General features: G+C 40.4%; 2 protein-coding genes across 2 annotated transcripts; one reads left to right on the top strand and one right to left on the bottom strand.

Annotated features, from left to right (window-relative positions):
* Positions 1-5,097: 5,097 nt before the first annotated feature.
* LOC308402228 (acidic mammalian chitinase-like) lies at positions 5,098-7,906 on the top strand (the record flags this gene model as incomplete). The annotated part of the gene is given in 14 exon segments (XM_080890916.1): positions 5,098-5,198; positions 5,329-5,358; positions 5,447-5,648; positions 5,766-5,822; positions 5,908-5,985; positions 5,987-6,005; positions 6,009-6,071; positions 6,535-6,659; positions 6,742-6,865; positions 6,984-7,166; positions 7,248-7,367; positions 7,460-7,591; positions 7,595-7,598; positions 7,680-7,906. Coding segments are annotated over 14 exon segments (1,386 nt in total). The 5' UTR covers positions 5,098-5,176.
* Positions 7,907-13,666: 5,760 nt separating this feature from the next.
* On the bottom strand, positions 13,667-19,067 carry slc6a14 (solute carrier family 6 member 14; the record flags this gene model as incomplete). Its single annotated transcript, XM_080891630.1, has 15 exons — positions 13,667-13,822; positions 13,997-14,164; positions 14,337-14,446; positions 14,535-14,634; positions 14,757-14,875; positions 14,973-15,098; positions 15,347-15,439; positions 15,527-15,662; positions 15,781-15,921; positions 16,880-17,012; positions 17,098-17,191; positions 17,474-17,635; positions 18,208-18,339; positions 18,450-18,594; positions 19,002-19,067. 15 exons carry the CDS (start codon positions 19,065-19,067, stop codon positions 13,667-13,669), a joined length of 1,881 nt encoding a protein of 626 aa, XP_080747756.1.
* Between the last annotated feature and the right edge of the window lie 2,958 nt (positions 19,068-22,025).

The following is a 22,025-nucleotide window of genomic DNA, read 5'->3' as shown; positions in this document are numbered from 1 at the left end:
GGGACATCCTGAGTCTGCGCTGGGTCAAACGTTGCTGGGAGCCGTTAAAAACTAACATGAGGACGTGCATTTTCTGTTTTAGCACTTAGAGAGGTTATTAAAGGTGGGAAGTGAAGAGTAACAAGATTAGAACAGTAGTCGCAAAGCTTTTCTCTGTGTTGTAATCTGATATTAGACCTCTAAGTACATTTTAACACAGCCAGTGGTGACATGAAAGTTGGATTTGAGGCTATCCTCCAATCACTTATAATTTGCTTGTTTTAAAAAAAGAGGAAGTAAAAGTTAAATACATTTATATAGTGCTGTGTTTATCATTATAATTTGAGTGGGTGCATTGTGGTTGAAAGTCAGCCAGATGGTTGTGTAAGAAAGTAGATGATAGCAAGTCGCTCCTGCAGAATATGCTGTGATAACGAAAGTGCCAAAAAAGAGTGAGAAAAAGAAAAGAACTCAGAAGTCAGCCAACGGAAAAGTATGAAGCTTTTTTTTTTGCAAAATGATGATTACTAATGTGTAATAATGCATGCATGTGTGTGTGTGTGTGTGTGTGTGTGTGTGTGTGTGTGTGTGTGTGTGTGCATGTGTATTCACGCATGTAAGTGTGTGTGTGTGTGTGTGTGCATATATATATCTTCATGCGTGTGTGTGTGTGTGTCCGCGTACATATATCTTCATGCGTGTGTGTGTGTGTGTGTGTGTGTGTGTGTGTGTGTGTGTGTGTGTGTGTGTGTGTGTGTGTGTGTGTGTCACATAGTCTGACTTGGGTCTCTAATGGCTCTCCCCTTCATTTGCTTGATTCATTCAAGAGCCAACACACAAAAGCACGCACACCCACATGCCCTGCTGACTGAAAGGCAGCAAGGATAAGTGGTAGCTCGCTGAAAGGAAGGGAGAGAGAGGGGGTCGCCATAGCAACAAGGAGGGGTTGTCGCTTTTATTGGAGAAAGAAAATCAGCTCTGCCTAAACCCCCCACCCCAAACCACCGCCACCAACTCTCCTCTCACTCTCCCAATTCTCCTTTCCCTGCCTCACCTTTCTTTTTCTCTGTTTATTCATTTCATCTTCCCTGAGCTGACATCAGCTTCCTGAGACATGGACACATGATGTGGACATTCAAGTCACGGCCGTTGTTACAGTTGTTTCTTATTAGCACACTGGAGGTAAAATGGTTTTGATAGATCAGGTGCAAGGACGAAGTGTAAATGTGTGCAGGAAAATTAATATATTTGCGTCACGCACACACTAAAGACAGAAGTATGGCAGCATATATACAAATTTGGCTCATTGCTGCAGCAGTAGTGACAGTGTTTTGACACAACCTTGCAAATATTTTGAAAGTACTGTATGTCTTCAGCTGTCAGTGAGTCGAAATCCTGAGTCACATCATTTACATTTTTAAGAAAACAGGCTCTTTGTTCTCAGCACATCTGAGCAGAAGCAAGCGCTCTGTAAACTTCAGGAAGAAATGAGATCGATTCGTCAGAAAAACCACACATGCACAGGGCGAATGGTGGCACAAAAAAATTCAGCAACACGTTATGTCATGCTGTAACAGCCTGCTTCTGAAAAATGATTTTAAAACAAGTCATCTTCTAATGTGCAGCAGAGCATCTCGATCCTGTCACAGCATCTGAATTCTGTTTGCAGGTGGGCTGTTCCCCAACTGGACCTGGGAACACTCAAGGACGTTTCTGCACAGCTAAATGTGATGTGGGAGGGTTGTGTATGTGCGAGAGCTTGCACACGGAAACATAGTTGAGGGAAAATTATTGAGCATTTGCTGCCATGGTGATAGGCCCAGCAGTATCTAATAGCAACGGGCTGTTGAAAAGCCTGAATTATGTGGGTGGGGAGGCGGTGAGGGTGGAGAATGAGATCAGTTCTGAAAACTGAACAGAGAGCAGTGTTTACACTTTTTACAGTATTTACATTTTCGTCTTGTTTTTTTTCTTTCAGTACACATTTGCTAGTTTTAACCACTCACTGTATAATAAAAGGCGGCTGCAGGCTGATAAACAGCTTTAAGAAACATGGTTCTTGGTTGAACATGACATGTAACCACACATCAGGTCATATTATTTATTAGATTTCCTTAAAAACACTCCAGAAGACACCAAAAGCAAAGACGCAGTTAAGAGGCTGAGTTCATTGGCCTGACCTTGAACTAGCTATGTTTTACAGCTTCCTGTGCCATCATCCACCATTCACTCAAAGTGCCCCTGCCCCTGTATTTAACTCTTACTAACATGTAAACGGGTGAGCTATGAAAAACTGAACAAAAAGCATCCCACTTGCAGCAACAACAAGAAGGGTAAAAAAGCAGAAGGCACTGCTGCAAAGCTGCACATTTTAGCACGGGACTGAGTTGCTTTTGGAGCCAGCCTCAAGTGGCCATTAGAAGAACTGCAGTTTTTGGCAGCTTTCATTCTGGCTCCGTTTTTACATCCCCCGGAGGTCACTGCTCATTTTTCACATTCGTCCATGCTCAAACTGAAAAGAAAAAGTCTTGTTCTCGCCATTTGTTCCCTCTGTTTTAAATATGCACTCTCACATATCTGAGAAGCTCACATGATCTGATAAGTTCCTCAGCTGCAAAGGCATGAAGATACAAATATAACCTTAACAGTTATTTCATTTTAAACCCCAGTGAAGATGGGAGCTGCTCAGCATCTCTGTCCTTGCTCTCCAACAGAAGGTGCAACACAGCGACATTAACACCACCAGGATTAATCACTATTTTCACATGTCACTCTACTGTCAACTAGCACTGTGTGCCTGTCTGTGTATGTGTGTGCGCTTTATGCAGCTGTGTGTATTGCGTGGGAGACGGCAACAGGTTTGTGTTCATTGCCTGGCTCCCTGTGCATGGTTGCCATGGTGAGAGAGACAGAGAGAGAGAGGAAAGAGTTTAGTTTGCAGTTCAGTAGGTTCAATGTAATTTATCTGTACAGCAAAAAAGAAAAAGCTCTGATGTTTCAGGGGTCGAGACCTGTTTTGCCTGCAGCGTGCTTCTGACTTTTAAAAGTTCTGGCTATTTTAAAGAGCAAATGACATCACTGCAGAGGGAACTGAAACAATCAGTGGATAAACAGCCTGTTGTTGCTTAACAGCTCACACAAAATGGACCCAGCTGCTACGCAGCTTATTGACTCTCTCTGGTGGTGATATTAAGCAGTGCATCTAATACTCTGCTCATGTTTTTCCCACGCACTTATCGATGTGGTGCATTTTTTTTTTTCACATTTTATCCAAACATACACTCATTCTTCTAGTCCATTACAACTTGTGGTGACTGGTGTCAGATAAATTATTGCTCTTTTAAAAATCTAAAAAAGATATTTCAGACTTTTACGGGAAAAAAATTATGTTTTTCTCTCTTTTACTGGAAAAATATCAAATACACAGTCCTTGCCATTAATGAAGCAACGGTGGTGCAGCCACATATATCAGTGGAAAATGTGTAGCTTTCACTGTTAGTTTAATGAATAGCGCAATGGTGAAACTGCAGTGGCTACCCGCTGTTTGGAGGTGATAATGTGCGTCTTTGAAAATATATTTCTCAGCATTGTGTGGAAACTGCAGTATGATGATGCACATCTCAGATACTGGCTCAGCGTTGATTGTGTTTCTATCCTAGCAATGGCTCTCAGGATGACAATGCCAGCCAATCCACCACTTCAGTCCAGGCTGAAATTTCAATACCCTTTAATGATGAGCTACTTCAGCCTGAGATAGCTCATTATTGGCTAACAAACGGAGACAAACTCAGACACATACAGTAGACTTAGTTCAAACTTAGTTCATATAAGGCAGAATCCATGCCATGCAAACTGCCTGTCTCATCACCCCACTTGTCACTTAGTATAGCTATGGCCCATATGTATAACTTGTAACACTTGTAAAGACTGTTCATATTGAATAATTTTTTTGGTTTCATGTGTGGATAACTTTATATTTAAGGCATTTTTTCCTTTAATCACTAAAAGTCAGTATCTGTTAATGAAGCTTTATAAGCATAAAACAATAGCTTAAGGATCCATCCATTGCAGTTGGTCTACTCTAGACTCTAGAGTAGACCAACTTCAATGGACAGGCTCTAGAGTCTAGAGCCTGTCCAGGGTGTACCCAGAGAGGCAGGGTACACCCTGGACAGATTGCCAGTCTAGTGCAGGGCTAAGACAAAAAGACAAACAGCTATTCACAATCATGATCACACCTACTGACCGTAGGTCAGTAGGTGGAATCACCATTTAACCGAACATGCATGTCTTTGGACTGCAGGAAAAAACCAGAGCACCTGGAATGAACACACTGTCGTGTTGGTGTGAAGTGTGGCTGGTTAGGGCCCAAAGCCAGTCTCCAAAAGCAGGCAGATTTCCAAGGTCGGAAAAAATCAAGACTAGATAGAATGTATAAAACAACACCCCCCCCCCCCCCCCCCCCCCCCCCCCCCCCCCACGAAAAGGCTCCAGCTGGCTGGCATTGTATGAATCTGCCATTGTAATTACAAAACAACTGATCTACTTCCAAGTATAGAAGAGGGCAAAAAGTCTGTATGTCCCTTCTAAAGTACAGAACAACATTAATAACTGATCATGAACCGTGTGTGAGGATGATAAGGAGCGCAGCAGAGAGGACAACCACATAAACACCACTATCAAACTGTACTTGGAAAATGGTGCTTCAGTGAAATTTACAGGAGCTTCCCTCGAAAAACAGTTAGATATTGGAAGCAAGGCAAAATATATGGCGATACGTGTCAGTGCCTCTTTAACTGAACTGAAGGCTTTTTATTTCAAATCTGCCTTGAGTGCCTCAATTTTTTGCTCCTAATGATTTAAGCGAGACCGGTTGTGCCTCTGTTACTTTTTCCCTTTTAGGCGAAAAGTACATTTAAGAAATTGAGTGTGATGTACAGAACAACCCATTTTAGTAACTTCAAAGAGATCTGATTTAACCTGCGAACGCATTATCGAAAGGCATGCTGAAGGTTATCAGCGTTTCCTGGAAATCTCATGAAACGCTCGTGTTGCGCAAACAAATATGTTTTTTGTTTTCCGCATTTGCTGATTAGCCAAATCAGCTATAGTTAACAGATATTACGCATACGTTGAAGAAGTGAGGGCTATATAAAGAGCGTTAGTGTCCTGATGTTTCTCTGATACAGTAGGCAACATGGACAGACTCATCTGCACCGGTAGGTTGAACTTCAAAAACTTTCTTACATTTAAACAGAATATCTCTATTCAGCTGGTTAATACAAATTGATGCTGAGTAGTTAACCTGCCTTCTCCTTCTTCACCCTTTTTGATCTCCTTTCTCTGCAGGACGGGCTCTCTTGCTACATGTGCAGTTAGGTAATTGTGTCTTTTATCCACTCAGTGTTAGGCTGATGTGTGTAGACACATTTCAGTTACAGTGTAAGAACTATTCCTTGTCTTGCAGGAACATCGTACATCTTATCCTGTTATTTTACTAGCCGGGCACAGTGCCATCTGGGGGCAGGCAACTATCTTCCTACCAACACTGACCCATGTCTTTGTGACCATCTCATCTACACCTTTGCGGGAATGGAGCACAACATGATCAAAGCCTACGATCGAAACGATGAGAAACTCTATGGAGAGTTTCAGGCCTTGAAAAACCAGTCAGTACACACAAATGCTTATAGGGATGATAAACTGAAAGGCATATGTGGGTATTTATATACAGAAGCACAGAGAAAATTTTGAGAGTTTAACATGGATGTTGTTACTGCTCACAGGAACAGCAACCTAAAGACTCTGCTGTCCATTGGTGGATGGAACCTTGGCACCCAAAAGTATGTTGTAATGACCTGAGGTTCACTACTGTCGCCAAGATAAAACTATATCTCGAGTTGAAATTGCGTATCTTCCTGTTACTAGGTTCACAACCATGGTTTCCACTGCTGCCCATCGTCAGACCTTCATCAAAAGTATTATCACCTTCCTGCATCACTACGATTGATGGTCTGGATATCGACTAGGAGTACCCTGGTTCTCGGGGCTCCCCACCTCAGGATAAGGAGCGTTTCACGGTCTTGCTACAGGTCAGTTGTGTTGGTATGCTGTCTGTCGTGCCAGTTATGGCGAGCTAGAAATTGTTATATCAAAAGTCAAAGAAGAAGAGATTATGATCTCCAAAATGCAGAGATGAAGGTGAGTCATCACATCAATGACCTCTTGCCAAAATGCTGCACTTGTCTTCCTGAAATTTCACCCTTAATCTAGACTACTGAGTGATTCCAGTTTTTATTATCAGGTCTTCTGATAACTTCCACATCCACACAGATATCCTTTATGTTTCAGCGTGGGTGACTGCAAACCCAGAGAGCCATTTAAATGTTAATGTGTGCAGTTGTTACTGTAGCGATGGGAGCAACACATGAACAAGCCACCCGACTGATCTATACTTTAACAGGCCTACGGTGTGACCTCAGGCTTTCTCAGTGTTTAAAAGAAAAACAATCATGTACCAGCTGTAACTGCTTTTTGTTCCTCGCCTGTCTGTAGGAGTTGATGAGAGCCTTTGAGGAGGAGGGAAAGAAGACAAACCGTCCTCGTCTGTTGCTGACTGCTGCTGTCTCTGCTCGAAAGGAGACGATTGACTCTGCATACCAGATTGCCCAGATTGGAGCGTGAGCACACATTACATACCTCCACATTTGTCATCCAGAACGCAGCCTTTACTAAACATTAGCACCTGTGTTTGTTTGTAAGTGTGCTGGACTACATCCATGTTATGACCTATGACTTCCATGGTTTGTGGGAACATAATGTTGGAGAGAACAGCCCTCTCTATAAGGGCCCTAGTGACCAGGGATCCATGATCTACTACAACGTGGTAAGTGAAGGCGTCATTATTCCTCGGTCTTAAACATTTTTTTACTCCTGCTTTGCGTTAATAAAAATAACTATTGTGGAGGAGTTAGACAAACTGCTCTGTATTCTCTTGTTTTAAGGACTATGCTATGAATTACTGGAAGAACAATGGTGCCCCAGCTGAGAAGCTGCTAGTTGGTTTCCCCACTTTTGGCCCCACTTTCCACCTGGCCTCCTCTAACACAACTGTGGGAGCTCCTGCCAGGGGACCTGGACCTGCTGGACATTTCACTCGTCAGACTGGATTCTTGGCCTACTACGAGGTCTATTTCCTAATCTGTGTGAATGCATACATTAGGCAGGAGAGTTCATGCATGTTAGTTTAAATCTTTTCTTCCCGCCAGATCTGCACCTTCCTGAAGGAAGGAGCCACACAGGCTTGGGACAACGCCCAGAACGTGCCCTATGCCTATAACCAGGGAGTCTGGGTTGGATATGACAATATTAAGAGCTTCCAGGCAAAGGTGTGAAGTAATCTTTTTTAAAAATTTATTTACATTATTTAATTTTAATTTCTTAAGCTGATTAAACACTTGGTTTATTTTCTGTTTTGCAGACTGAGTGGTTGAAGCAGAACGGTTTTGGTGGAGCTGTGGTATGGACTTTGGCTTTGGACGACTTCACCGGCATGTTTTGCGGCCAGGGGCGAAACCCACTCATCAACACTCTAAAAAGTGGACTAGGAACTTAATCTTGTATGCGTGAACCACATATCATCTGGGAATAGACATGTAAAAGTTTTCCCTTTTGTTAATCTCTTTAATTTTTCTCCTCAGCCTGCAAAGCTCAGCCTAACCCCCCACCTGCAGTCGCACCAAGCCAGCAGCCCAGTGGAGGCACCACAGGATCTGGCTTCTGTGCTGGCAAGCAGAACGGACTCTTCCCCGACCCGACCGACAAGAAGAAATTCTACAAGTGCAACCAAGGACAAACCAACATCCAGTACTGCACTGCCGGCCAGGTGTTTGATGACAGCTGCAAATGCTGCACCCGCTCTCAGTGAAATGAATGAATCCATGAGCTGGGTAAACAATCCACTAACCCACCAACACAGAGAATGGCTGTGTAACACCTGCCATTGATTTAACCTAAATAAAGCATTTAAAGAATCTTTGAATCTCTGTTTTGTGAAGTTGTTTTCATGGGTCCACAAATCAATAAATCAATATCAAGTTATTCTTAAATAACAAAAAGCCTCAAACATCAGCAACTGATTTATTCATCTATTCACTCTTCTGCATCCAAAAGAGAAATACAAACAGAACACGATAAAAGCTGCATAAAATACATTGTAATAGAAAAACAAGTTTTATTTATTTATTTTTTAGTTATTTTTGCATTAGACTGGAAATATAGATAGCACAAAAACAGAGGAAAGCCTTTAAAACCGCTTGTGAAGATTAGTTTCTTAAATGTAAAGCCTTTCATGCGTCGCAGCTAAGATTTATATAGGCTGAGATAAGCATCACCCAGCTAGCAACAAAGTAGTTGATTAAAGTTTCCCAGTATATTCCTGCCTATCTCAGAAATACACACACACTTCAGGAAAGCAGGGTAATAACATCAGTCAGCAAAGAGCAGACAGACTGTACCCTTGTTACATATGGAAGGTCCAAGAATGACATTCATCCCTACAAATGCCAGGAGAGGCATCCAGCAGGCGAGGTGGTGAAGAAGATGATCACCTCTAATGACAAGAAAGCTTGAACTGAAGGGCACCCAGTTAGCTCACTGGTTAGAGCAGGCAAACCATATGTCACCAGACTAATGGAGAGGCCTGGGTTCAAAGCTGAGGGCATTAGCTCTTACAAATAAAGGAAATGAAAAGCAACAGTCAAAAAGCATGAAGAACAAAATGGACCAAAATAAGGTAATATAAAGGTCAGCCAGACCTACACAATAAGTGACTGACCCAAATCCTGCACGCACAGTGCATAAAACTAACATGAAATTAACATCAGAGACCGTAGAGATTTGCTCTATTTCACACATATCAGAGATATTTAGGCTTCCAGGATGAAGACAGACAAATCTAAGGTGGCTTCATGTATGAAACAGAGGTTATCAACCCATATCACTGTAGCCTAAAGTTAGTTTAATAACAGATATAACCTATATATAGTGGAATTTCCATAGTGGAATCATAAACTTACTTAGTTATATGTTGTGGAAACTATGCTCCAGACAATAGACATGAAAAAAAGGGTCTTTGTGGCTGCATCGATCCAGACCTAAAAAACAAAACAAAAACAAAAAGAACAACAACAAAACTGTTTTTGCTAGTAGAACAGATATTTTTGTAAACTTGGCCCAGACTCAAATGTCTCAACAGTTATTCAGTGAATTTATGTGGCGTCACACTCAAATGCATAAACTTGTACACAATAAAACACAAGAAATGGTCCATGGCCACTGTGTTGTATAAGGGTATATTAAGGTCCCTACCTGTGCTTCAGCCAGCTTAGCCAAGCTTAAACTGGCACCAGTGTAGCACTCTCAGTCATCTTCAGCTCCCTCCAGTGTCACGCCTCTCAACTGGAACAGAATCAACACATAAGGAGAGATGCTGTGAAATACACAACCTGGAGATGCAAAAGTTATCAATTCATGCAGTAAACATATTTCAAACAAATATACATTTGGCACAAGTTTAGTGTGTGTACTGTATTAAACTCTCCCCAAAATATTAGGTGATTTATTAGTTCCTGAAAGTTGTAGTTGTATATTAAACATTTTATATAACGTATGTATAGATATATGCTATTTTAACAGTGAAAAGAACATAACATTTTGAAACTGCAAAAAACAAGTAGTTACATGCGAAAAAGTAATTACATAACCAGTTACAGCTTGTTAACATCTTTCCAGCAAGAACAGTCATATGAGTCATATTTAGACAAACTAGTTCATCACTTTCTTTATTCAAATTGCATAAAAGACTGTCTGGACTCAAAGAAACGAAACCATCTGTGACTTCTTTCAGAGACAGATTTGCCCGTAGGTGATGCTGCTTGAAGTTAAAAGAAAAGAAAAGAAAAGGTGAAACCCTTAATTATACTGCATAATTATATTGTTTTTCAGCCTATACTGTCAAATGTGACTCATTTCTAAGTCTTTTTGGTAAACTGTTACATTAAAATTTGTTGTTTTCTTTTGTGGCTTTCCATTGGAGTCTTTATTAGTATAGTGCCTGCATCAAACTATGAAAAATAAATACAATGTATTTCTGTTTGTTACCAGTGTTAATGCAAAAAAGTAACATTTAGGAGGATGCACAAGTTGTAGTCATTTTTTTTGTATTGTTAGCATTTTTTTTTTTTTACAAAGCAGCTGGCGTCTTTGACAGCAGCTTTAAAAAGCAGCAAAATTTACTATTTACTAGGAGTTACAATTACTAACTGCCAGTGTTACAGATTGTACTGAAGCTGGGGCATAGATGGCTCTGTTATTATGGTGTGACAGCACTGAATATTAGCACTACAATAAATCAAAGTTCAAAATCTTACTTATTTTACAGCACAAAATGACCACCTCTTGCATCCACTGGAAGTCCTGAGGTGTACAATTGTATGCTATTTAGTCCTTCAGCAACATAGGCTGTAATACACTAAGTGTGAGTGGCCAGAAGATGATTTAAACTAAAGGCACTTGACCAGACCTCAGTTTGTGTGCTGAGGTCAGAAACATACTTAACCAAAGCTTAGCGTGCAGCCGCTGTAATAACAGTGTGATGCACGTCACGGCCAGCAGAGATGATAAAACAGGTGATACAGACAAACTAGAAACACAGCACAAATCATTTCTCAGCAGATTATTCAAATATCTCAGCTCTTATTATGTCCACATTAAAACAACACTTGCAGTCATACACGTGCAAACAAACACATTAACTGGTGATTTGGGTTAATTGGTGATTCTAAATTTTAGTTGTGAATGTGAACGTGAATAGTTGTCTGCCTGTGTTTGCCCTGCGACAGACTGGAAACCTGTCTAGGATGTACCCCAGCTGAGATAGGCTCCAGACCAACTCCCACCCTGAATTGGAAAAGTGGATAAAAATGTGTGGATATCTGCACTGAGTATGTAGAGTCAGCCGTCAGAGGTACCAGCGTTTTCGTTTCTCTTTATAGTCTGGGTTTGAATGACCAGTCATTTTAGTAGGATAACCTGAACACCATCCCAACCCTGTACTTTGGAGAAAGGTAAAAATGAATGGGGTTTTTTTTAATGTAAATTGTTTTTGATGTGTGATAGTTAGAAATTTTCTTTGTTCCTTAATTGTCAAAGCTTCCACTCACCCATCTATCCTTTTTTTCTGCTTATCCAATTCAGGGTTACAGAGCAGAGGCAACATAGACTTTGGACAGATCTCCAATGTGCCCTGGAGCTGACACAAAAAGACAGACCACCATTCACACTCACATTAGCACCTACAGTTATCAATTAACCCAACCCAATGCATGCTTTTGTACTGTGGAAGGCTGCTGGAGCACTTGGAAAAACCCACACAGGAACTGGGAGAGCATGTAAACTCTGCACAGAAAGGCCCCAAACTGCATTCAAACCCTGCACCTTCTTGGTGTGAAACATTTGAGCATTTGGTGAATAATTAAAAAGAATAAAAAAAAAAAATGTTTCAATTAGGTTTTGATATGTTTGAGTTTGGGTCCTCACCAGTGATACTTAGATTTAAACAGTATGTGTTGAGAGCAACTGAGTCATTGCATTTGTCTGAAAGATATCACCCACAAAATTTAGCTCTAACTAAAATGGTTCCTGGATTGTTATAAGATAAACTTTGATAACTTTGATAAACGTTTTCTTTGTGGATTTTGGGGTTGTTGAACAAAGGTGCAGGGGCACAGGTGAAAATACTATCAGCACAGCAATGAAAAGCATTCACCAGTTTCCATGTATCATAAGGATTCTGCAGGTGGGTTTGAGTTTTTAGTACTGGGGCGATCGTGGCTCAAGAGTTGGGCGTTCGCCTTGTAATCGGAAGGTTGCCGGTTCGAGCCCCGGCTTGGACAGTCTCGGTCGTTGTGTCCTTGGGCAAGACACTTCACCCGTTGCCTACTGGTGGTGGTCAGAGGGCCCGGTGGCGCCAGTGTCCGGCAGCCTCGCCTCTGTCAGTGCGCCCCAGGGTGGCTGTGGCTACAATGTAGCTTGCCATCACCAGTGTGTGAATGTGTGCGTGAATGGGTGGATGACTGGATATGTAAAGCGCTTTGGGGTCCTAAGGGACTAGAAAAAGCGCTATATAAATACAGGCCATTTACTGCTGTAAGTAATTCATGATCCTATTTCTAGAAAGCAGCTTTAGTGCTTTGGAGTGTTTTTTTTCTTTCCTTTTTAGCCACTGGAAATGGTATTGGGAAAAATGCTTTGTATTGTAGCTTGCAAGTGAAAATGCATTCATTTGACACATTTTTCCATTTCTTGTGTTTCTAATTTTTGAAGCGGCTACACTGAGAATGTGAAAATACCCAACTGTGACACACTCAGGTCACACCCAAGCAGTATTATTATTAATGGAAAACATCAGTGCAAACTGTGATTAAGAAGCTTCTGAGACAAAATCTTACATGATTGCTCGTTACCATCATAATCACACAGTCTCTGTTCAGGGTGGAAGTCAGATTTTTTCAAAGGAGGGTGCAAGATTATACAATACAGTCCTGTCTGCAAAGGACCAGTTTTTATATATATGTATATATATATATATATATATATATATATATATATATATATATATATATATATATATATATATATATATATATATACACCTGCACCTTTGTTCAACATACACACACACATGTATGTACTGTATATGTGTGTGTATATACATAAAACAACCAACCAACTAACCAAACACAAAAACAGACTGAAATAAAAACATCTGATTATTTCCTTTTCCTACTTATGAAATATGACAAATTCTGTAAAAAATATCAGTTGCATTTTTATTTACTACATTTAAATATCAGAATATAAGTGACAGGAAAAGGAACTGTGCTTTAAAGACTAGCATAGTTAATGACACAGACTCAATCTCTCCTAATATAAGAATAATTTACCCCCCACCAAAAAAAACAAAAAACAAAATAAAAAAACCCCCAAAACAAAACATAAAACTGCCAAGAAAATATCACCTGATAATAATGCCCTATCAAGTAATACATATATTACATATATATACGGTATATATATTTTCTCCATGTCAACTTTGTTTGTGTGATTGAGTCTTCTCTTTTTCTGTAAACACATGAACTCACACAAGCTGCAGCAGGACATATACAGTGTACAATGGGTCATAAAAACAGGGGAAAAGACCCAGACATTTCTTCTAAAAGAAGAAAGAAGAAATGTTTAGATAGTAAGAAGAGTCCACATCCTCATTTGGGAACATTAGATCTCAGCTGTTATGCAGTATATACATCATTCTGCTCAGTAAAGCGTTCACACTTTGTTTGCAATGGTGACTTGATTGCATTGTGCTCTTAAAGAAACCCATTCTGCCTGTCGAAGGACATAGTTCTTTTTTTTAAATTGCTGATCCAACTATTACCAAACAGACTGTAGAAATTAAAAATACATCCCAAAAAAGCGCTCAGGTTTCAGGAAGTTTACATGTAAGTTCTGTGCCGTCTGCTGTGAGTTTATATTTCGGCTGCTTTCTGCTTCCCAGAGGTCAAAAATGACTTAACTTTCAGAACTTTCAAAACAAGGTATTCATAGAGCAAACGCAGGAGAAGCCTCATTATAGCCACGAACTGGAGATTACATTCAGATTAACTTCTGCTTTAATTTTGCTGTTGTTCCTACGGCGGCAGCGTTCTTCTGAGTAGCGCTCCCCTCGATGGACGTCCAAATAGGGATGCCATTCCTCAGATGGCGAGCACAGTGACTTCAGACGCTGCAGAATATAAGAAGCGTAAATTTTAGTACTGTGTATTTATTTTAATACTCACAAATCATTTGTGTGACTGACTGAAAAAAAAGATCCAAGCAGTTCAACAACTACTACAATCTTTCAAATGTAGAAAAAGACAAGAATAATCCACAGTCAATCCACTGCACAAGTACACACCTTCCAGGGGTTTCCTTTTGCCTTTATCAGCTTATACCCAGCAGCAACAGGGATCCACATCAGGACAAATGCAATCATGCACCAGCCTAAATTCATGCCCCAGTCTGGGTAGGGGATACCTCCATAGTTAGGGGGTTCAAAGTAAACCAGAGACGAGATCAAGAGGAACTAGACAAAAGTCACAAAAAAAACATAAAGTTCACTACTGGTAGAGACAAACAACTACAAGATATTTGTGTACACCTATGCACGTTAATAAAAGTCGATACTTTTAATTAACACAATGCTTTTGCCTTTTAAATTCTCTTGTACAGCAAACAAGGCAGCACTGTGTACTCACCACTACGATGCAGGGGGTGATAAAGAACCAACATGCTCTCCACCACAGCCAAAATGTGGAAGTCTTCATTCCAATCATCATCTCAATGTCTTTAATAAAACGGTTTCCCCCTGCAAGGTGGAAGAAGAATATAAGTATCCTGGAATTTAAGACCATCAGTCACCTTTCATATGCACAAACTTAGATTGTTGTACTTACCGTAAATGTAGCAGATGGCAATAATCTCCAAAAGCACCAAAAATAGCAGCACCCAGCTGGCAATAAACTGGTCAATTAGGGTTACCCAGTATATGCCTGCCTATGATACACACATGCATGAAAAACACACAAAACCATTATACATTATACATTTACACAGAGAGACTGAGCAAGTTAACTATTTTATAACAGCCACAGAAAGTTGTGCTAAGACAGACTTACCCTTGTGACACATGGTAAACCCAGGAGGTAGAGGACAGAACATAACGTTACAGTTAATAAGACATGTTTGGATTTGAAGACTGTGGGGAAAGCGTCAAGCAGGCAGGTCGTTATCACCTCTAATGACAAGAAGAGAGATTTTAGTTTGTGTAGATCAAACAGCAGTGGGCTGAATGTTCTGCAAACATCACACTGAACTGAAGCTTCAGATCGAACCTATTCCTGCAAACTGGGAGTCCAAACCAACAGTCAAAAGCATGAAGAAGAACAAAATGGACCACAGCGGGGAGATGGGGAGCTTAGACAGAGCATCTGGATAGGCTATGAAAGCCAGACCAAACCCTGCATAAAGACAAATAAAAGGGGAAAAATCATCTGGTAGCATCATCTGGAACCAACATGGTTTATCCAGCTTATTCTGCCAATATTCAGCAATGAGATGAGTCTTGCACTCTTTGTAAAGGATCCCATGAATTTCTGAAACCTAGTCGCACTCTTTGTTTAAACAGGCAAAACTGAAAGCACAAAGCTGACAGAATGGCAGTATTTAACACCAAATGATGAGAGTGTGTTGGTGTTGTATGTCTGACCTTCCTTTACCACTTTTGAAACTGGCGTTTTGTAGACGTGAGCCATATGTCCCAAAAATGAAAATATGGCAAAGCCTGCAAGCACACTGGTCCCTGGAAAGAGATCAAATCAGAAAATGTATAAAAGGAAATGCAAAAACAATTTCATTCTTTCTAGAATTTAGTTAGAGAGGGCCCTACCTGCATTAGTAAGGGTGACAACAAACGAGTCCTTGAACACGTTGTTGTGAAAGTTGTTATAGGAAGCGAGAGCAATGAGTCCACCCCAGCCAATAGAGAGAGAGTAGAAGGTCTGAGTTGCTGCATCTTTCCACACCTAAAACACAGAGTTGTACTGTAGCTCATTAAGAGGTTTTTTTTCTCAGATAACAAATGACTTTATTGGATTGCACATGAACAGTGACAGTTTGCACATGAACAGTGAGAGTTTCTACCTGAACTTCAGTCAGTTTGGTCAGATTGGACTGAGAACCAATGTAGAACTCGATCCCATCTTTGGCTCCCTCTAGAGTCACACCTCTGATCAGCAGGATCACAATCACCACGTAAGGGAAGGTAGCAGTGAAATACACAACCTGGAGATACAAAGACTTGTTACTTTGCAGGAAAAGCAAAAGACTGCATTTTGTTACATTTGTTAAGCCTAAATTCTAAAATCTGTCAGGCCTTCTGCATTTCAATACTGACAGTTTAGCATCGCATACGAAAAGTGCAATCTGTTATTTTGTTGTTCTTGGTTTACTAATTTTTATAATACTTTAACACTTTAATACTTTAATAGTTGCTTCGAGTTAGATGAGATGATGAATATCAGTCCTGTTTCAGTACATTCAGCTAATAATGAAACTAAGGGAATAGTTTGTTAGATTACTATAAAATCGTTCAAAACTAAAAAAGGACACCAGCACTATAGACTGTTGATAAAAGGTTTCAAAACCATCCTGAGTTTTTTTTAAACTGGATAACAGAAACAAGGTGTGGAGCTGCCTGAGGCGTGGCTGCACAATAGAAAATATAAAGCATGTGGTGTCTTTTTATTATTTATTTTTTGTTTTTTTAAATGGGAAAAAACATTTGGAGCAGCATGGCGGTGCAGTAATTAGCACCTTTGAATCCACGTGTGGAGTTCGCTTGTTGTCTTGATGCCTATGTAGTTTCTCTTGGGGTTCTCCTATATATATATACATTTAGGGCACCTTTTGTCCTATGACACCTGAGTTGGTGAAGTCGAAGAAAATAGTGGGATGGGACCATAATTTAAAAAATTACGTTATGAACATAATTTAAATCTAGCAATTGAGTCCTTGAGAATGTGTATGATATATATGAGGTCATCAGCAGGGGGAGTCACACCCTGCTGATATAAGAAAAAACACCACAGTGACTTCACTTATCATATGCTTATTAGACTTTTTAGTTAGTTTGTGAAACTAAACAGCTAATATCACAAACTAAATTATTCTAAATAGATGTGTGGATTTGTATGTTGGACAAACGAACAGGAGTCCATCTACACGGAGGATTTTGACGTACTTTGCCTGATGATTTGATGCCTTTGATGAGCGCAGCAGTAACAATTATGGAGGTCAGCAGCAGACAGAGAGCCAAGTGCCAAACTACTGGCCCCGTTTCATCAAGACCACTGGACCTCTGCAGAGCCACATTACTGCAAAGAAGAAGACGTGCATTTGTACAAACAGTGTGACAAGTGCTTTTATTTATGCCTGTGTGCACGAGTGTTTGAGTCTTACTCCCAGTACAGCTCACTCGAAGTCTGTATCGAAGAGCAGCTGCTGTTTTCCTGAGTCCAGTTGGTAACCAAAACACTGCTTACATTACAGGACACTAAAAAAAGAGAGAGGACTTGTGAGTGTCCAAAATATAAATCTTATATCAGTATTTACCACAACACAAGTACCTGTGATTGGATCTGTAGTGGGTGCTTTAATTTCTCCAGAATATTTACATTTTAGGTTACTGAGATTTAAAACCACATCAAAATACTTTATAATCTTTATGACTGATATCAATTTATGTTAAATCAGTGTATGTGGTGATGCAGATACCACAGAGCAGAAGACTTAATGAGCTGCTCTTTACAAGAATACAAGAATATAATGTACGCACCTTCAGGCGTGGTGCTGCAGTTACTGCCATCGCAGCTGGAACAGCCGGACCACGGCAGAGGACACTGCATGGAGGCGAACATGTAGTACAGGCTGTAGGCGATGATGACGTTGTAATAAATAGACACTATTACAGACACCACAACCATGGCAACACCAATACCTGAAGGGATAGATAGGGCATAAAAGACGCTATTAAATTAAAAAAATATTATCGGAAACTTCACCAGACAAAAGCTGTTTTTTGATTGAACTAATCATAATAAGTGTGTCTAAGTTTACTGATCATACATAAAAGCATGCTGTTTTTGTTTTTTGCTGTAGTAATTTAAAAATGTCCTCTCGACTTTGCTTATTACAGTTTCTTTAATTACACTGCAGCGTTCTTCTTTTTGTTTGAAGAACATAAAACAATTTGGTAATCCTCATTAAAGCTGCCATTAAAAAAAACAAAATTGGGTTTGGGGTCAGTTTTGGTCACACAGTTGACCATTAACCAAAAACCTTATTAAGGAGAGTTTAGGGCTGATTTATGGTGACACAGCTCTGCATTGGCCACAAGCCTCATTAAATGTACTGTTCATAATTCATGTGACCTGCAAGCAGCTCTTAAGAAAAGCCAATAATAATCCAGAGAACCTAGTGATTAAAAAATGCACATTTATATTTATTGGAATGTTGATTAATTCATAACATTTTCTTTTATTTTAAAAAAAAAAACCCTCTTAAAATTACCCTGTATTAATGGCACTGCACTCCATACATTAACTGGACCTTGGCTGCAGAATTGACCCAAGGCACTTTCCAAGAAGAAAAGAGGAATTCCAACCACCACCAACATCACGAAATATGGGATAAGAAAGGCACCTGCTCAAAATGAAGGATTTGGTGGTAAAGAGGAAAACAAATCTTATAAAAACATAGTTGCTTTGAAATAGAATCTTGGATAATGGATTAGAAAATAAATGCTGATTTACCCCCTCCATTCTTGTATGCCAAATACGGAAATCTCCAGATATTTCCCAGACCAACAGCATATCCGATCATAGAGAGAATGTACTCCTTCTTACTGGTCCAGTTACCACGCTCAGTATTCTCATCCCCATCGTCCACACGTGGATCCTGCTCATTTAAAAAGTTCAAAACTTTTGTAAACTTGTAAAACTTGTGACGTATGTAAGCAATTATTGGATGCACCAGGACTTTCAGAAAAAATAAAGATGTTAGAAAGAAGAGTCTGTTGTAGAACAATGGTATGGTACATAATTTAAATATTAATTAATCAACACCAGGACACAAGATATCAGTCATTATAATAGTTATTAGTTATTAGTAATTATATACGGTACTAGAAAGGTGGTTTAATTTATCAGCTGAATTATTTTTTTCTAAATATGTGACAGTTACATCAAAAACAAAATACAGATCTTTAAATACAGGCAAGTGTCTTCTTCCTCAGTCTATTTCTGCAGACTATTATGCTGTAAGTTATCCAGTGAAAGTCTGGTCAGTCAGTTATGCAGTCCTACCTGGTCGACAACAGCAGGATTTCTGAAGATGAAACCCTTGAAACTTTGCCACCCGTATTCCCTCATGTTCGTTCGCCTGCTTGTTAGGACAGAATAAGAAATTTGAAGTTAACTACATCTGTTTTAAAGTCTCCTCTCTAAAGGCGAGCTAGTGATGTGTTCCAATCATCTGCCTCAGCCCTCCCCCTGAGATAGTTGTATGCAATTACCTCAACTCCCACTCTAAACTTAAAAAAGTGGTTATAAAGATGAGTGATGAACGTTTTCCTCTTTTTAAGATTAATGACACAACTGCTGACACTCAGTCTGATAACGTCAGGGTCACTTTACGCAATTATGTGGAGCTGTTATTAGATGGTAGTCATGTTCACTGTATAATATCATGGTGCTAAAATACAGTATGTATGACTTCTTTCTGTAGAGAGGAGTGATAGCATGCTTACACTGATAAATAAAAAAAGAGTGGAGCTCCCACTGTTTACGAGCGTCCAGGTTGTGGGTGACTCAGCGTTGCGACGCTAAGCCTGCATCTCTATCTTCAGCACTCCACCCTAATGCCACTGCTGTAATGTACCGTGGATGGGACTCATTTCGGTCAGTGACACATAATGTCACACATAATGACTGCACGGATGACCCGCGTGTGTCTGTGTCACTTGTCATAACAGATGGCGTGCCCGCATGATGGTGACTGGTGACAAAAGGAGATGAATGAAAAATGGCTCAGATTATTCAACATGCAACACAGTCCAAAACACAGATGTTAAACTGATTTCATTCACATAAGCTAATAGTATAAGCACATATGTAACGCCGACTTTGGTCATAATTTGGTAAGCTGTAACTTTACCAACTAGTGCTCTGTGGACACAAAGTAACCAGATCACAGGGAGACTTTCTTAACAACACAGAACAACTATGAATAACTATGACGTTGGTTGCAAGGTTTATATTGTTGGATTGTCATTTATGCTTAGAAATATATACTCATATATGCTTAGAGTTTTATAATCGATTGCATAATGATAGAGGTTTGATCCTTAGCAGTCTGTAAAGACTCTGTGCGCCTTCCAAAGTGTTCTGGCTTACACACCTCTTGGGGTCATGAGAGAGGCCGTACCTTCTGCTACTGATTTATACTGTGGGAGGACAACTAGTCTGTATCTGGTTAAGTGTGGCAGGATGAATATTATGTCTTGGTTCAACCCACTTTCAGTCAGGCGCATTAAGGGGCGCTAGTATAAATAGTGGCCATCTGAGCATCCCCGAATCGCGTACCTGTTATCTCCTTTCGGTCACCTGACTTCCCCCGGTGCTGCAGGTAGGAGCTGTGTACATGTCGTTGTTGCCTCAGCCTGAATTGGCAGTACTTGTGTTGATTGTGGTGTTCGTGTTACAGAGATGACCCGCGGATTACCTTCCTGAATCCTCCATGGTGGCTGGTATGTGTTTACTCAGTGCAGTGCATACATTATTTCACTCGGTGGTAAACCAATGTTGTTTATAGGTCGTAGCTGTAGAAGCCTTCTATGAGCCACTTTGTTCATGATTCGTGACGTTGTTTACTTGGTACTCAGTTTGACTCAGTTTTGTTACAATCTCTGCCTTTTATTGCTCTTTTATAGTAAGCACTCATGCTTTGCAGGAAGTGTGGGCTTTAGTGGGCGACCAGTAGCTTTACAGCAAGGTCGCTACGGCTTTTCTACGCTACCCTTGTCATGATCCTGGGCCATGTTGGCCCAGCATTCTTAGTTTCATGTATTTTTGTATTTTGTTCCTTATTTGACTTCCCCTTGTGACTTTTACCCCCTGTGTGCCCCTCTGTGTATCTGTGAGCCCTCGTTTCCCCTCGTGTTTTATTCCATGTTTTCCCCAGCCCGTTATGTCTGTGCTCTCCCCGTGCTCCCTCTCTCCTCCTGTCTGCGCCTCTGTGTACTTCCTGTTTTACTTTGACAGTCTCCCGTCAGTATGCGTCATGTTGTGTTGCTCCTGCCCTGTCTCGTTACAATTATCTGTGTCAGCTGTGTTCCCCGTGTGCTCCCACCTCCCTCGTTAAACCTCTGTGTATTTATGTCTGCGTCTCCCTCTGTTCAGTGTCGCATTCTCCCTCATTCATGGCCGTGTGTTTCTCTGTGTGCTAGTGTGTTGCTTCCCAGTGTAGTTTCTTATCAGCTTGTTTCGCTGTTTCCCTCCAGCAATAAAGCTGTGTTTTGAGTTCATTCCTGCCTCTGTGAGCTTGCGTTTGGGTCCACTTCCTGCCTGCCACACAGCCGAATCATGACAACCCTACGCTAACAGAAGTGCTGCTGCTTTGCCTTTTACCATCTATTTCCGTTTGCGAGGGTTCTTTTTCCCTGCTGCTGCCAGCCTCTTAAGAGTGGACGTCGGCGTGGACAGCGGATAATTACACGTCAATTGACTGAATTGTTAAAATAAAGTAGTCGGGCCGACGGCAATTTGGAGTAATACAGCGACTCCGTCTGCTCCAGATTTAAGGTTTTATTTAGTTGGTATGTCTGTCTCTCTGTTTTGATTTGTAGTTTGGGTTTTTGTTACACCACTGGTAGGAGGCCCTTTTTCTAGCAGCGGATCACCAGTGGGTTCCTGCAGTTGGGCTAACCCCAGCGTTTGCATATTAGTTTTTCTTGGAATATATTATAATTTTCTTTCTTTTATTCAGATGCGGAGGGCCTGACGTGGAGGAGACTGGGGTGCCTTGGTGGTGGGATCCTTTGAGTGTTACACACCTGCATTTTTAGTTTATTAGTATGAGCGTGTGATAGTGTGCTGCACTTGTGTATTGTTGAGTTTTCTTTTCTTTTTTCTTTTTTTTTTTGTGTCCCGTTTGGATCTTTAGCCATCAGAATTGTTGTCTTAAGGCCAAGAAAGATGCCAAGCGGATTTATTTTACCAAGTGGATCATCATGGCCTTGCTATATTGGTCCATTTGATTGACCTTTATTATAATTATGAATTTATTTTATTTTCGGTTGCTACAAACGGGACAGACATGACTGGGGGATA

The sequence above is a fragment of the Rhamphochromis sp. 'chilingali' genome (assembly GCF_963969265.1).
Source record: "Rhamphochromis sp. 'chilingali' genome assembly, chromosome: 9".
Classification (NCBI taxonomy): domain Eukaryota; kingdom Metazoa; phylum Chordata; class Actinopteri; order Cichliformes; family Cichlidae; genus Rhamphochromis; species Rhamphochromis sp. 'chilingali'.
The sequence above is the reverse complement of the archived record's forward strand: the minus strand, read 5'-3'. Positions and strand labels throughout refer to the sequence as shown.